Raw genomic sequence first — 17,195 nt, 5'->3', positions numbered from 1 at the left:
ATGGGGTGGCAGCAGGGCTGGGCTGGGCCAGGCAGGGTCGGGCAGGAAGGCAGCATCTCAGCTGCTGCTTTGAGATGTCCTTGAGCTCCTTTGCACAGCACAGCATGTGCATCCCTCCTGCTGGCCTGGGCTGTGGGACAGGAAGAGAGGGGAGGAAGCAGGGGTTGACTGGCATTTTATAGAGCTTTTTTTTCCCTGGGAGGAGGAGCTGTGGTTTTTCTAGCTTCTCCAACCAAAAAAGTCCATCCTGGTATAGGTGCAGCAGATTGAAACTTTGTTCCCTCTTCATACAGAGAAATATGGTTCTTATTTGGGAATACAGCTTGGAGCAGAAGCATGCCCTGCTGTAAGGCAGCATTTCCATTCTGAGCATGATTGTGCCATCTGTGACTATGGCCTGTAACAGGTAAGAGTGGGGTATGGATCACCTCCTGTGCTACGCCCAGGGCAGGCATGAGCACACAGCTATATTTCTGTCAAACTGAGCCACAAGTACATGAGCAGATTAAGCCCATCTAATCTGCTGCTGCTGCCTGAACAAGCATCCATACCCACCCTCCCATCCCTGCCCGTCTGTGCTCCTGTTTTACCCCCTCCATTGTACCAGCACGAGCTGCAGCGCAACCACGTGCTGACCAGACAAAGGAAATGATCTGGAGGAAAACTAATCTGATCAGAGGGGAAAAAAAAAACAGAAAGAAAAAAAAAATGTTTCACCCAGAATCAGTTGCCCAGCTGGTGCCTTCCTCAGTGGCCATGCCAAAGAATGCTGCTGTACGGTGTGCATGAAGCTGCACCACAACCAGAGTAAGAGCTGTGGCTTTACCCTAACCCAAGCCTCTGTGCCACCGTCTGGCAGCACTGGGAGCCCCAGCAGCGTGTGCTCGCAGCGTGGGGCGGGCAGGCGGCGCCAGCACAGTGCTCACCATGCAGACGTGCCCCAGCGGGCGTTCCAGCAGCAGCCACTGCCGGGTTACGTTATGGGGCTGCTGCCTGTCCGGCCCGGTGCTGGCAGCCCTCAGCCGTGCTGAGGAACTGAGGCTGAGCTGAAAGAGATCCATTTTAGGACTCGAAAGAGGGAAAAAAAGGAAAGTTATGCAGAACGTCATTCTGCCAAGGGGCAGCGCTTTGCGTACTGCGGTGGCGGCAATATAGTGGGATGCCAAACTATTTGGTGATTGTTTCTAGTTACAGGTTATGGTGTTTGTAAATAGAGGCGGAGCGCTACATGAGTAGCAGAGAGCTACCTGGCAAGTCTTTGGTTTTTCTCGTCTGTTTCCCTTTGTAATCTGTGTGAGTGTGAGACTGGGGCCACATCTCTATTAGAAAGAGGAAGAAGAACCAGAAGGCGCTGGGCGGTGCCGTCTGAGGTCTGAGCAGTGCTGCTGGCACTGGCCAGGGCTCAGGGCCCAACGGGCCCACAGCTGTGGGTGGCTGCAGGGCTGCACTGCAGCACCGTGATGTGAACGAGGCGAGGGGACAGGGGTGAGCCTGGCAATCCCTCCTCCCAGCATGGGTCTTTCTTTCAGCTTCCCACTCTTCGTCTCTTAACTGCACTGCTTCCTAGACTTGAATTCTGGGAAGAAATCAGTTCTCCTCTACTTCTGCAGGAGCCTCCACGAGGGCTGTGACCGGATATTCCCCCAGCTGCATTCCTGTCTCCAACAAAGCAAAACTTTTGAGTTACATATTCCTGTTTTTACTGCGCTAGGAGCAATCTGGTCTCCCTACCGGAACCGTGGGGTTACGTGGACCCTGAGCTCCCTCCCACCCCTGGGAAGCCCGGGCACTTCAATTGGGGAGGGGGAGAAGGAGGGAGAGAGGGTGAGGAGGGAAAAGGCCCATTCGTTGTATTTTTTTCCCCCAGAAGAGCAGCTGGGAGAGCCGGGGCTGGGGGCACGGGCACCGTCCTGGAGGTCAAAGTCGGGGCTGAGCCGCGCTCACCCCACCACGGGTCCGCGGCGGAATGCGCGGCACGCGGGGCCGGGCGCAAGTTGCATTCCGCCGCGGTCCCGCCGCGCCCCCCAGGCGCAACCATTGCGCTCCGCGGGGGCGCCCCCACCGCGCCCGCCGCCCCGCGCAGCCCGGGGGCCGAGCCCCGCTCCGTTCCTCGGCCCCGAACCTGCGCCGCCGCCGCCGCCCGCGCAGCCGCGGGGGTGGGGGCGGGCGCCTCGTCCGCTCCGCGCTTCCCCGCTGCGGTTGGGCTCGCTCGTTCCCTCCTTCTGGGCGGTGGTTGAGGCCGGCGGGAGGTGGGATCGGCCGGGCCAGGGAAGCCGCCGGTGGTCAATGAGCGCCCGTTGATGGCAGGCTGGGCGGCCGCGGTGGGGTAGGGTCGGAGCGGAGCGGAGGGCCGGGGGGGACGAGCGGCAGCCGCAGCCGGAGGGAAGGCACGGAGGCGGGGAGCGCCCTGCAGCCCCGCCGCGCCGCAGCCCGGCGGCCGCCAAAGTTGCTCCCCATCTCGAGGGGCGGCCGGGGATCAGGCGGGGCGATGATCTTCCCCAGCAGCAACAGCAGCGCGGCGGGCGGCAGCCGGACGCCCTATAGGAAGCAGGTAAGGGCGGCGGTCCTTCGTGGTGCCCCCACACCCGCTTTTATATGTATATTACAAAATATATATATATATGTATATATATATATATATATATATATATATATTTTTTTTTTTTCCGTGGGGAGGGGTGGTGACTCGCTGCTTGCTTCTGCAGAGCTGGGCTTTGCAAAAAGAACCCCACCTCCAACCCACCCTAAGTCCCTTACGAACTGCGCCGTGACCTTGCCGAACGCTGAGCCCCGAACCCCGAGCAGAGGCCTCCGCCGGGTGACCTTAGCGCTCGAGCCGGGCGGCTGCGGGCCCCGCTGGGCTCGACAACAAGTGACAAAAGCCCTGCTCCGTGTCGCAACCCGGGCTATAAAGCGAAACTTGGAGCTACCCAAAAGGTTCAGGCGCCGTTGTTGCTCTCATGCAGCCTCTCGAGAGCCGCCAGCGCAGGCAGGCTTTCCCTTTCTCTCTCGCTTGAAGTACACAAGGGAAATCCTGTGACATTTTCTGGGCAGACAGAGCGTCCTGATAAACTCGGGGCACTCACATCTATCGAGCTGTAGTGAGGGAAGCGTTTTGTTGGTTGGTTGCTTGTTTAGCAGTTGGAAATAAAACAGCCGAAGTGCAGCCGTGCTGGGTCAGTGGCTCTTCAGCAGCGTTTTTAATTTTTTTTTTTTTTTTTTTTCTCCTCGAAACGTTGTTGTTAAGATCCTAATGTTAATAAGAAACCATTTTTTCATTGAATCTTATGTATTTTTAAAGCACTCCGTTCTAAAGCTCTGTAGTTACGTCCCAAGGGGGGAATGGAAGAGAGGTCACAGCCGAAAGGGCTCACCGAGCGCCCCGCGGCGCGCTGCTGCCAGGTGGAGGCACCTCCCGGCCCTTGCTGGCTGCGGAGCGCGGTGCCGGGCTCGGAGCACACCGTGTGCGGGAGGCCCTCGGCCGTGGGTCGCGGTGGTACCGCTGCCGTGGGCACGCACGTCGAGCTGCCAGCTTAGTGCTGTGGGCTGGGTGGAGAGAAAGTTGGGCTGCTGGGCTCACCGGGACGGCTTACAAAAATTGTGATTTTCTTTCTCTTCCTCCCCCGTTTTGTAGAAATATCTTTTCGATCAGATTCGCGTGGATGTTATCTCAGCGGCACCCTGCAGATGCTGCGAACAGTGTGCGGTGTTATCTCTGTATCTTGTGCTTGAAGTGTTCAAGTCCATGCGTAATAAAACACGCTCATTGTGTGCGCCGGTTTTGGTTTGTTTTCAATAAATGCCCCGGCTACACCCACGCGGACGCTCTCGCCCGGCGCTTCGGCATACTTTGTACATGAAGGCAGTTCCGCCGATGCCCCCCCCGGGGCCGCTCGGTGCGGGGCCGGGGCGCGGCCGCGGGGCCGCTGGCTGCCCGCCGTGCTGCAACGCGCTGATAAGTGCTCCGCTCTGCTCAGTGCCCTCCTTGGATTCAGCGAGCTGAAAAGGCTGCCTGAATCGGAAAAACAAACAGAGCCTTTTATTCTTTCAATATGCAGAGAAAGAAATGAATGCGGGGGTATTATGTGGTCTTAAGACCCCGGGCACCAAAGGTTCCTTTTGTTAGCATGTAGCCATTCTCCACTCAAACACTTCCTACACAAGGAGCCGGGCCTGCGCCTTTCTCCGTTTAAGTCCTTGGAAAACTCCCATTAACTTCATTCATTTAGACCGAGGTAGTATGAAGATTGACTTTCTGATCTCCCTTTCACTCAGACTTCACCTGCAGGGGCGAGCTGCTGTCAGACAATGCTGAGCCGCCTTATAAGCCTAATTTTTCATCCTTTCCCGGTAATTAGAAATAGTCCAGATAAAGTCTTTGCATTTCTGTGTAACCCATCTTTGGACAATTTAATTATAATTGTATTTTAGCCTAAGAGACTGGATGCTGTTAGTGCAGGAAAAGTAGCTGAGAGGAGCAGCTATGTGACAGCCCCAAGTATGCGAACTTGAGGGGAAATGGGTAATTTAAAAATGAAACCAGAATGTTTTGAGCAGTTTGTGTCTCATTGTTTGTATTGTAGGCATATTATGGTGTCAGAGTGGTGGAAAAGCACATCATTTTTAGTGTTTTCCTGTTTTCCTAAACAGTCTGCAGCATATTCAGGTAGCTTAATATTGGATACTGTTGAAAGGGTGAGCTATTTGCTGGTTAAATGCAGTTTAATTTGAGACACTTTAATGTGAAATTCTGCCTTCATTTAACATACTGATGAACTTCTGGTAAGCTACAGTAGGTCGAGAGTGTTGCCCATACTCTGTTTCCACAAAGAGCTCTGTTTTATTTTGTAAACGAATCAGTGCTAACGCTGCTGTGCTCATTATCTATTGCATTGTAACTCAGGCATACAGGAATCAGTAGGCATTCTTGGTTTGGGGTCAGAGGCAATGAGGTGGTGCCTGATCTTCTTCTGAGCTTTAGAGTAAGAATACCAAACTGAGGTCTCCCTACTTGTATTTCCATTAGGGCATATTATAAAAAATAATCAAACTCCTGCTAGGCTGATGGTATAAATTAAGCATGGTCGAAATGAGCATCAGCTCATCTGATGATTTCCTTGAAATGCAGATTCAGGTCACCTTAAAGCCCAAAGCCCACGCGGTACCTGCAGTAACAGCCTATCACAGTGCTCGTGGCCATGCGTCCTCTCTGAACAAGGTAGGTGTAATCTAATAGCTCTGCTCGCAAGGTTACGCGAGTTATGCAAAGAATGCACATGTGTGCATCCGCATGGCCAGGGAAGCGCCGCAGAGCCTGGCATCCTGCTCAGCCTGAGCTGTGCTGAGCTCCCTGGCTGGGGCCTGCTCCTGCCTTTGGATTCCCATGGAAATCAGGAGGCGTTGCTCCCAAGTAAATATTTCCACGCACTGTAAAACTATCATAAATAGGAAAACGTGGCTTTCTCCTTCCATCTGCTCCTTGCATCCAGCAGGCGCGTTACTGCGGCACTGTGCAGTGGGGCTCCTCGGGGGGCACAGAGCAGGCTGCTGTCGCCTTGTGGTGGGCGTCCTATTTATCTCCCCAGTGGAAGTAGATTTACATAGTTTGCTGCTTTCGAGCAGATTAACTGGGCGTAGCTGCGCGTGAGGAATTTAACACTGATTTGGTGTTAGGCCTGTTTGAAGGAGTATACAAAGCTGTTGGTTAATCCTTTCACGAGGCTCTGTTAACATCAGGCACTGTGCCACAGGCCGGGTTTTGTTCGAGGCTGAAGATTCAGGTGGGTTTCCAAAAGGAGCTGAGTAGAGAAAGCTTTGGCTGATCTTAGGATAAAAATGTGGATGACGTTTTAACTGTATCTGTAGGTTTATAGTACGGAGCAGCTGCACGTGTAATTCATCATTTCAGTTTCCCGCATGGTGTGTGGTGTCTGTTTGAGGGACATAACCTCATTAAACTTGCCATGGCCATAATTCAGAACGCACAGCTCCGAGGAGCAACAAGACTTGACTGACCAACATGGCACTTGTGAGCAGGTCCAGTACCCCTGTTGCTGGATTCCTCCTTTTCTTTTGCAACTGTAAGAATTTGTTACTTTGCTTCATCAGCTTGCACTGGCAGGGTTTGTTTCCCTTTAAATGGTATGCAATGTATACAGTCTACCTTGGTTTAAGAAGACTCAACTTTATATTAAGTATCAGCCATTTAAAGTGTACAGTGTGTTTCTAAGATTTTTAAAGCACTGCTTTATTCTCCAGGGAGCAAAACTGCTCAGTCAGTGGGTTTCTATACTTGTAAGGCAAACGTGAATGAAAGAAATAAAAGGAAGCACCTTATCTTGTCAGGCATGATGGTACAGATGATGAAAAGCGATACGTTTGTCTTATCTGTATTTGGCAACTTAAAGTTTTTGTTTAGGATTTCTAACAGGGTAAATAGTACGTTTTTATCTGTTTGGAAGTTTAAAGTTCGAATCTTTGTCATTAAGCTTCACGTGGAAGGGAAAATGGAAGGCTGGGCCCCAAACATCTGCTGTTTTCTTTTGGGTTCTTTTTTTTTTCTTTTTTTTCTTTTTTTTTTTTTTTTCTTTTCTGAAACTTCCAACTGTTAAAAAAAAAAAAAAGTGCTTGAGTTAACACATTTCAGAAGGGTTAGGTTCTTTAAATTGGGATTACTGGCAGGGTGGAGAGGGGAAGGAAGGGAGGGGAAAAGCCTTTCCCAAGAGCTGGAGATGGCTCCTAAAACATCAGCACAGCACTGCAATTGAGTTAATAACGATAGTAGTTTGACGTGCTTTTGTTTTTATCAGGTAACAAGAAGAAAAGATAGCTATTTGAGTCAGCATTTTTTCCATCTCTGAAGCTTTCATTAAAACTGATATTTGTTAGTTCAGTGAGATGGATTATAACAAAAGAAGTCAGTGAAGAACAGGAACTTTTTAACTTCTTCCCTCCCAGCTCTATTCCTGATTTCTTGTAGGTGTTTTTCTCTGTTTCTATATCAGATTATTTTTAAAAGATCTCACTTAGAGGTCAGAGTGAAGGTATATAAAGATGTCTACCTATTGAAGAGGTACATGGAGGTGTTTTGATCTTGGCTGGAGCATTTCAGTCAGAAGATTTCTAGAAAGCCAACAGAACCACATTTGAATGCCTCCATGAACTTCGTTTAAGTAATTGTTACTCATTTTGCATACGTTTCAGAATTGCAGTACATTGTGGTAATTATAGCAGCCCCGCTGAAGCCGCTGTATTTGCAGCTTCCTGATGCAACAGGAAAGGGAAGGGATGAGTTACAAACCGGGGAGAACCATGGGGGAGAACCACGTGCTAGATAAGCACAAGCCTCCTAACCCAGCAACTTAGCAAAACAGATGCACCACAAAAAAATCATGTGCTAAAGGGGCTGGTTGCTGTGATTAGCAGGGGTTTGGCTCTGCCTTCCTCCTGAGACTGTAGTTACATTAGAGGAGCTGCAGCTGTGCGCTGACACACAATGGCTTTAAACTGCAGGTGAAGTAACTGCATCCTGGGGAGAGATTGCTTTACACAGGTACAAAGATGCTAAAGGTTTGTGCCAGTGTAAATTAAATTTAGTAGTGTTTGTTACTGTTTGCTTAAATTGATTTTAACAGTAAAGCCTTATACCTATGCACCGAGATGCACAGGCTTAAAAATCTCTAGCAAATGTTTTGGAACATGATGAGCTCTTGAAAAGAGAAGTGCAGTTCTGATGTCCAAAAGTTTTTTTTTTTTTTTTTGCATTTATGTTGTAGCATGGTACATCAGCTCTCTTGTCTGTTGCAAGATCAGTGCTAGCAATTACAAATATATAATATTAACAGAAATACCTCCTTGTTCATGCATCCTCATAAAAGCAGTGCCGTTCACTTAACCATAACTTAGTTTAGCAAATCACTGATCTGTGCCTTATTTGTGTAAAGTGATCTGTTTCAGAAAGATGTGTTACATAGAGTGGGTGTTTGGGTAGAACTTGTTAGCTTGGTAGAACTGCAGAACTTTGTGAAGTTTGCAGAGGGAACAAACAATGCTTTGTTGCGTGCTGCCCGATTTGGGCCTGATTTCCCTTGGTTGCTTGATTGAAAAGCAGCAGAAAGAGCTGTGCAAGGTGAGCATCGAGCTTAGTCTCACCTGAAATCTCCCTGTTCATGGAATGAAGCATTCTATGAACTAGTGGGAGCAGCTGCTGCCCCCACTAACCCTCTTTTTTTAGTAAAGATGTATCAAGCTGTAGCCCAATATGTAGTATGAATTTTACCTCCCATTACTCCCATTAGTCAGCAACTAAATATACAGAACTTTATCATTCATTCTTTTTCTTGACAGTGTCTCTTATTGACAGTAACCCCTTCACAAGCTATTCTGAGTAGCTTATCTGTTTCTCCATTTAAATAAAGGGATTTCTTTATTTTTATTACCTTCTCTTATTTTGTTTTTATTTCTGAGTCTCCTTTACCATACTGTTCTTTGCTTCAATAAGGTGGAAATGTGATTCCATAGGTTAACTACATCTTGTGTATTTTGTTATCCAGGTACTACAGAGTAACGATGTTAGACTTCAGTCCTCTCAGGTATCTGAGGTCTGTGTGGTGCTTTCATTTTTAGTGTCCATATAGAGTGCAGCCCTTGCGTAGGAGTTTGGATGGCAGTTGCAGGGAGCATGTCTCTAAAACTCTGAAGTGATGTTCCTGTACTCGACTCCTCCTAGGTGATTCAGAATCCTGTTATAAGGCTTGTCTAACCCACAGGAACTGTATCAGTTAATGCTTGCCAGTGCAGTAATCTGAAATTACTCAAAACACAGAGGCAGGTGAGAGTAAAATCAAATGTAAGGAAGTCCATGTTTACAAACCTCCAAACAAAAAGTGGAAGATTCTTAAACTTGGTGAAGAGAAAGAAAGCAAAGCACTGTATTGTAGAGCAGGAAAGTTTCCTTTACCTTGTATGTAGCACTGCAGCAGACAACTGCCAGTCTTCCCAGTGCCAGTTATGTTGCAGCCCCAGTCCCTCAGGTTGAGTTCAGAGAAGCCTCTGATTTTAAGAGCCTTAATGCTCTTAAAATCTATGTCCTTTTGTACTTGAAATTCATTTTGAGGTTAAGGGGTAGAGGATTATTTTGATCTTTTAGGTCAGTGAAGGGTTATTCAAGCATCTTTCACTAGATCTGGGTGGTTTTGTTTCTGCTTGGGCAATGCTGGTGTCCCTGGGGCACAGCTGGGTGCAGGGCTGCCCCCTGATTTTGAGCACTCTTCCGCCCAGCACTAAGGCCACAGCTGATGTGTAGCAAAGGAGGTTGGGCTTTCATGCTGTGGTGGATGAATTTCAAGTTTTAGAGTGGTGTTTTTCTTTCTCCTACCTCTATGCATAATTTGCTAATAGTGCTTTATACTGTTCTGTAAGAGGAATTTTCTCTTGGCTCCTGTTGGTAGCCAGGAACACCTTGTGTGAGTCCAGGAGCGCAGCTCCCCCACCAAATAAATGCAGGCTTTGGCAGCGCTGGGCAAACAGTTGTGCACATTTCTGTCCATGTAGAAGCAACCACCAGCAGGCTGAGGTCCTTTGAAGTGTTTAGTGGTCTGTGTTCCAGATGAGTTCAAGCAGAGGCCTGAAAATGTGTGTCTGGGTTTTAAGACACTTGCTTATGCCATCGCTTATTTACTTACCCAGTGGTGCCACTGACTGTGGTAAAGCTGCAGATATGAATAAGTGCTTATTGAGACAGAGAATCAGAAGACCTTTCAGTTCTTCTCAGGAGAAACCCGAGAGGAATGGTTGGTGTATCCGGGGTCAGCATTAGACTGACAGTCAGCAGAATCTAATGGTATTTAAATTGCTTTAATATTATTCCATCCAATCTACTTGGCTTACATGATCCCCATTACAGTAGTACTTAGGCTTATTTAAAAATGCTTCTGTGTAATTTGGGAAAAACATTTGAGTTAAGTATGTAATAGAACTGCTTAGCTTCTAGCCTCTGAAACAGTGACAGTTTTCGGCCTTTTTTCAGCATTCTGGGAGATGTGGCTCTGGGCGCTACTTATGAGAAATGCTTACCTAAACCAGATTATTTCAAAAACATTTCTACAATGTTTAGCTTAAACAAAAAGATAGATAAGTAATCCTTTAGTGTCTTAGGGCAGCAGTGCTTCCAGTGCGTATGCATGTGTGTAAATATTTCAGAGCTGGGGAATTTTTAAAAGGAAAACAATAGCAGTATTCTGTGGCACTGAGGAGCTATGGAGTATGCTTAAAAACTTGAGTAATTTTAATGGTGAAAAATATCAGGATGTAATTCTTTATGTAGAATTTCTGTTCATTAAAAGTTCTGGTGAACTTCAAGGCATATTGTGGCACTGGCAGAAAAATGCTGTGATTTTCTTCCACTCCTACTGGTGATACTCTGCAGTCTCATGAAGCATAATGCAAGATGGAAATGGTTAAGGAAGTCATGAATTATTTCAGCATTATGTTGGTATTTTAATTGCTATAGTGACAAAATCAGATTAACTCTTGGCCCAGATTTTGTTACATTGCCAACATAATGTTCTTAGGTCTATCAAGTGCAGCTGAAAACTGGCTTAGTCATTAGGGAAGGCACTTTGTTTTTTCATGTAACCATTCCTTACATCTTATGATCAGCTGATGAGAGTACCTGGTTCTGAAGCTCTTGATTCCTTTGTTCTTTCAGGTTTATAGAATCATACAATGGCTTAGTTTGGTAGGGTCCAACCTCTGAATGTCGAGTGTTTCACTTGCAACTGTTGTTGTTTCAGTATTATTAACATATGGCTTTGTATTCCAGTATACAAAATGATGGAATTAGCCTTTGATTTTATCCTTCAATCAAAAGGTGCTTTTCTGTGTGTGACTGTACACAGTGAACTGCTCCAAAATTACAGAATCCGCTAGTTTTCCTTCTCCACATTTTTCCTTTTCTAAAAGTTCATTGTCTTGGTGATGCTAAAACTGCAAGGTCAGCCACACCTATGAAGGTTATTCAGGGACAGTACAGTACAGTAAGGTACTGACATAAGTTCAAATTTCATTGTCTTGTCAAAGACATTTTGGATAATCCTAGGTAAACCATGTTGGTTTGACTCTTCAAAAGGTATTTGGTAATGATGGTTTTCCTACTTCCTATAGATCTTGTTCAGAAATGTAGTACAATGTTAAAGTGGGTCAGTTATTACTGCAATTGTGCTTAATATTATAATTATTGGGCTTATTAAATAGCTTAATATATTAAAAAAAAAAATATTAAAAAAAAAGGATCCATATGTATAAGCCCCCACACACGATCGTACATGTATACAGATGTACTTTTCATTATAGAATGATCGTAGAGTCACAGCATGGCTCAAACTGGAAGAGACTTTTAAGATCATTGAGTCCCAGCCCCTACTGTGGGCTGGTTGCCACCCACAAGCTTAGGCTATCCAGGGCCCATCCGACCTGCCCTTGGGCACCTCCAGGGATGGGTATCTGCAGCTTCTCTGGGCTGCTTGTGCCAGGGCTTCACCACACTCTCAGCGAAGAATTTCTTACTAACATCTAACCTAAATCCCCCCTCATTTAGTTTAAATCAATTCCTTCTTGTCACTGTCAGGCAATGTAAAAGGTCAGTCCCCTTCCTGTTTTTAAACTCCTTTCAAGTACTGGAAGGCCACAATGAGTTCTCCATGAAGCCTTCTGCAGACTGAACTAGCCTAGCTCCTTCAGCCTTTCTGTGTAGGAGGAGGTGTTCCAGCCCTCTGAGCAGATCTGTGTCTCTTATTCTGGGGGCCCCAGACCTGGCTGCAGTACCACAGGTGGGACTCATGTGAGCAGAGCAGAGAGGGACAATCACCTCCCTTGCCCTGCTACCAGCCCTCTGTTGATGCAGTCCAGGCTGCTGTTGACCTTCAGAGCTGCAGGAGCACATTGCTGGCTCTTGTCCAGCTTTTTGTCCACCAGAACCCCCAAGTCCTTCTCTGCAGAGCTGCTCTCAATGAGTTTTTCTACCAGTCTGTGCACATATCTGGAATTGCCCAGACCCCAGTGCGACACCCTGCACTTAGCTTGTTGAACCTCATTTGGTTTTAAGTCAGTCTTTTAAAGCTCAAGATAAAGCAGATTATTCAGAGTTGTAAAATCTCATGCTCAAATTCTGCTCATCATTTGCTGTGTGAGTAGTTTCTTCACAGTCTATGTGAATGTTCACATGAATACTCTTACTGATATTTCCAGATTAATAACAATGACGGAATTCATTTTGGCAAGGAATTAGACTGGTAGAACTGCCTAGAACTCTAGTTTTGAAAAGAAGATATTGTTTTTCTCTTAGTAGTAGGCTTCCTTTCTAAGCAGAAGTTTAGTGTGCGGTAGGGAAGAGTCCAGACATCGAAATATTGCTCAGAGCAGGAATAACTCCTTCAAGTTCCAGAGTCTAGATTTTGCACATTTTTTAATCTGGTAGTTGTAGTGGTTCTGTGGCCTCATCTCTCCTGCTAAATAAACCTCATATTTTTCCCTCCTTAAGGAGGTTTCCCATTTTAATTCCGTTGTCCCATTTTACTTCTGAAATCCAACTGAATGATATATTCTCAAATGTTTCAGTTTATTCTTCTAGTCAATGTAAGGCGCATTCCAACTTCAGTTTACTGGGACTGATGTGGCAAACTAGTAATGGCTTACAAGATTATTAGCATTAAAAATCCAACAATTGCAAAGATTGATAAGATTGACATAGATAGGAGCTGAATATTCTGATTAAAAATATTATTTATTGAAATTGCCCACATTATAGAACAAAGCTGAAAGCAGTTGCTCAGAACAGTATTTGTGCAAGAAGTAGAGGCAAATGATTAATTTTCTTAAAATGTTTGCTGTTAGCCTGGAGATACCCTTTTGTTATAGTATTTAAGAGTTGATCATTAATTTGGAGTATTTTCTTTTATCTGCATTTTTTTGATTTGTTCAGAGACAAAATTCCTCCGGTGAATTCTTGTACTGAGGACAGTGTGGATGGACCAGGCTTTGTGCCCAAATGGCATAGTTTATTTCTGAGTTGTGTTTGACGTCTAAGTGTTCATCATCTGTTTCTACAGCACCAGACACTGTGCAAGTGAAACAGCCAGAAACTGAGGCTGCTGCACACAGGTGCTGCAGTTGTTTGTGCCAGCTGGGCTGATACACAGCGCACGTGTGTCTAAATATGCTGGTGAGTGCTGGAGGCACTGCCTGCTTCACTTATGCAGTTGGAGCTGTAATTGTTTGTATGTTTGAGCTGTACTATTATCTGTGCTGCCAGGACCACTCTATCTTGGCTGTGGAATTCCTCATGTATTTAGTGTTGTATTAGCAGTACATCTGGAAGTCTTCCTAGGTGTTAGCTAATTCTCCTAATTTTCATTTCAGAATTAACAATGATCTGCAGTGTCTGAGTGATTCATTATGCGGGCAGACATTCACCCAACAGCTATCTGGAGTGTTGCTTCCTTTAACTTAACACACAGCAAAGAATACTATCCTGTGTTTGTTCAGTGTACAGTTGCTAAACATTTGTAATTTAACTTGCATACTAAATTTTGTGATGGAACCATTAATTGTCATGAACTATGACGTCACCGACATTTTAATTTAAAGTCTGTGTTATATTGCTTGAGTTTCAGATGTCTGAATTAAATTTTTTAACCACTTAAAACCATTTTTCCCCTAGAACTGAAAACTAGTCAGAGTTATTGGAGTTTACGAAGTGTGTATAGATGTGTGTGCATATATATGTTTATTGCTTACTTCCAAGCAAGAAAGAAGTTTCAAGGAAGTTGAAGTAAAAAGAAGTTTCTTTTTAGAAAGGAAAACAGAAGAAAAATTTGATAAGTACCATGAAAGGAAGTTAGAACAGGCCTTTTGTTTGCATTATTCCAATAAGAATTCCAAATTTCAAGAAGAACAGGAAATAATAAATAAAGCAGGCAGAATGACAAAAGGTTTTTTGGAAGCATGCACAAAGATGTTGGAGGAGATTGTCATTACAGAAAAAAAGTTTACAGCAGTTCTCAAGTATTGGATCCAATAAGGGATAACCATCTCAGCTCTATAAGGAAGAATAATTCACAGTTGTTTCAGATAAGTTTGAAAGTTAAATCTGACCCTAAAGCCAGAGCAGCATCACTTCATGTGGTTACAGAGGCAGGATTTCACCCAAGATTGAGCAAGTGGGCTCGTGCATGCTGCTTGTCGCTGTACTCGTAAGGTTTAGTTACAGACGTGGGTACCAAATGTATTTGCTGTGGTTTGTGTGTAAAACTGAAGCTGGTTTCATTTCTGGTTATTTGTCTGATGCTGTACTGTTACTGTTTCCATGAGTCAACGCTGATGGTGAAAGAAGGAGTCTGATCTTCCTTTTTTTTTCTTTTTCTTTTTTTCTTTTTTTCCCCTGTGAGGGCAGGGCTGTTGCTTTCAGCTGTCTTACAGAGCTGTTCCTTGAAGTGTGATTGCAGTTTGTGGTCCCTCCCTCAGCAGCCACTTGCGGGCTCCATGCCTACCTATGGCTGTGACAACCCCTTTTGCACTCCTTTCTACTGCCTTTTTCCTTGTCTCTGGCTGTAAATCCTACTTCTCCCAGAAAATTCAGCTAATGAAAGTTGACTTTTTCTTTTCCTTAAAACACCCAATCAACAACGTTTGAAAAATTTTGGCCATCTGTGCTTCTCCTACTGCAGCCTGCAGTCAGATGGTAAGAGGTTGGTGAGGATGAGTGATTCCACTGGTGCAGGTAGGGGTCTGCTGGGGAGCTCCACCAGAGCTTGCTTACCTATGGAAATCTCACCCCAATTTTTAAGAGTGAGTCTTTGGTTCTAATCCTGCTTTCCTTTGCAGCTTCAGGACTGTCATCCTGCTGAAGGAATCCAGGTTTCCTTATTTGCAAAGAGAAGGAACTTATTAGTTATAAAATCAGACTGGGTGCTGGATTCTGCTAGGCTGATCTTAGCTAGCTCCTGGCTTTGTTTCATAAACACCCCAGATCTGATGTGTTAGTGTTGTGAATTGCTTCCATGCACAGAAGGACTCCTCCTCATCTCTAAACCCTTGATCACTTTCTCTTAGGGAAGCACTTAACTTTTTTTTTTTTGAAGTAACTTTGCATAAAGAGGATTGAATGCATTTATTGGTTAGATTCCCTAATACTTTTTAACAAAATGTGTCACACTTTTCTTTTTTTCTAGCTCAAAGTTCAAAAGAGCTCATCCCCAGATTGTTTTTAATCAGTGTTCAGCAACTTTGTGCTTTAAAAAGACTTCTTAAGCCAATTTCTCTGGGTCATGGGGCTCTGCGTGCTGCCCAAGACAGCTTTCAACAACAGAACTAGCTAACTACCCAGAACTGTCTTTAGTCTGAAAGCTTGTTGTTTAAATAGGGTCTGACTTAAGTTACCTTTCTCCATGGCTTAAGTTGACCCCGAGAATTAGATGTGAAGTTCTGTAGGCATTTGACTAATTAATGGCAACAGCCACAACTAGGGGTGCAGCTGCATTATGCTCAGTGGTACTCTCACTGGCAGCCCCAGACAGAGGTATTCGTACCCTCAGCCTTGTTCTGCCTCTGCATTCCTCTGACCCAAAGTGGGGTGGCTCAGAGCCACATTATTGCATTTGTTGCAGGGTCAGAGATCTGTTAATGGAAGGCGTGCTGTTAGGGAAGGGCCGTGTCTGACCAAGGGCGTTTGGTGCTCTGGGTTACCTTCTTTGTGGGTGTAGATCCTTAAGTAGTGGAAAGCAGTAGATGAAAAGAATGCAAATATCCTTGAAGTAATATTGCTAATTTAAAAATGTGCCCTCTTTTTTTTTTTCTTTTTTTTTTTTTTTCCTTTGACTGGGCATATAAAAAACAGTCAGCTGGTAGTTATCTGTAAGTAGTTTGACTGCAGATTTGGTGTGCAGTGAGCTTGGAGCTTCCAAATTTGGTTTCAAATAAAAAGGGCTACAATGTAGCAGAGAGAACTGCTCATAGCTTTGAGAGGCAGATATCATCCTTTCTGGGACCAACTGCTCTCCAAAGCTGTGCAGCTACCATATCATGGCATGGCACCACCAGCCCCTGCAGGAGCTGGGCTGGGTGTACGGCTTCTGCAGAAGTAGGAAGTGTGGTGTGTGATGCTGCCTTAGTGATCGGCAGTGAAATGATCTTTAATTGGTTTCAGTATCCTGGTGGATGGGATGCACAGGTCTGAAAGAACACTGATATCGTTGCTATGTGTGTGGGCAGTATGGTGATAACAAATAGATAGACATATTCAAAGTTTCTTGCTGCTTTTCAAGCTCTGTGTTTTGCAACCAGTGTTTCCTGAACAACTCAGTCTGAGGTTGTCTACAATGTCTCCAAAATTGTTCCAAAGCAGCATTTCAGTAGTAGGAGCCGCTGTGGATAAAAGTTGTTGGTTATCTGTCTGAACAACTCATTGACCAGAGAAGCTTTTTTTTGTTTCTGTCTTTTCCAGGGGTTAAATGTAGTCATGCTAAATTGATTTTAGTCTTGTTCTGTGGTGCCTGTGCAAAGGTAAATGGCCACATGCTACATGGGGAAAGTTGTGTGAATCTTTCTGTTCCTAATGGGCAGAGGGAGGTCCTGTGTGTGAATATATGTGTCTGTTGTGTCGCAGGCTTGTAGAAATGGATCACTGTTACAAAGCTGTAAGCAAGCCATTGTGGTGGACTTTCTTATAAACCTGTAAGAGAAGTCATCTCTGTGAAGTATCAGAAGACAACAGATAGCCACTGGTCCCAGTTGTTAGAAGTGGTTCTCCATGACATGCAGCTCTTCCTCAGCTCTTGCATCACTGCAGCTCCAGTTGCATCACAAAAAGCTGTGGGTGAGCACCATTTCCACATCCCTCTTGTGCTGGTTTGATGCAGACATGCACCCACACTGCCCTTTGCATGGGGTCTGCAGCACCTGTTGTGCGATGAAAAACGATACAAGGGGAGCAAATGTTGTAAAAACAGTAATGTTTGACTCCAGTTCTTTTCTAGTGAGATTTGAGCTTCCGAGTTTTAAGATGTTATGTAGGGTCTCAGGAGTCATTTAGAAAACTTCAGGAATTTCATTTGCAGCCATGTATGTGCTACACACAGCCTCATTAAAATCCAGAGAAAACTGGCATGTTAGTTGCAGTGTGCAAACCAAGCAGAATTTGC

The 17,195-nt window shown here is 45.3% G+C and overlaps 1 protein-coding gene across 4 annotated transcripts in view; it reads left to right on the top strand.

Annotated features, from left to right (window-relative positions):
* RBMS1 (RNA binding motif single stranded interacting protein 1) overlaps positions 1 to 17,195 on the top strand; it is a 138,397-nt gene that overhangs the window by 49,106 nt on the left and 72,096 nt on the right. The window contains exon 1 of one of the 4 annotated variants that reach the window (XM_052675498.1): positions 2,258 to 2,551. The exons of the other annotated variants lie outside the window; for them this stretch is intronic. Within the exon in view, the coding sequence (XP_052531458.1) occupies positions 2,489 to 2,551 (63 nt within the window). The 5' untranslated portion in view covers positions 2,258 to 2,488. Of the gene's footprint in view, positions 1 to 2,257; positions 2,552 to 17,195 lie in introns of those variants that run through there. 4 annotated transcript variants of the gene reach the window in all.

This window comes from Tympanuchus pallidicinctus, unplaced genomic scaffold (genome assembly GCF_026119805.1).
Source record: "Tympanuchus pallidicinctus isolate F22 unplaced genomic scaffold, pur_lepc_1.0 scaffold15, whole genome shotgun sequence".
NCBI lineage: Eukaryota > Metazoa > Chordata > Aves > Galliformes > Phasianidae > Tympanuchus > Tympanuchus pallidicinctus.
This window is presented reverse-complemented; position numbering and strand designations above follow the sequence as displayed.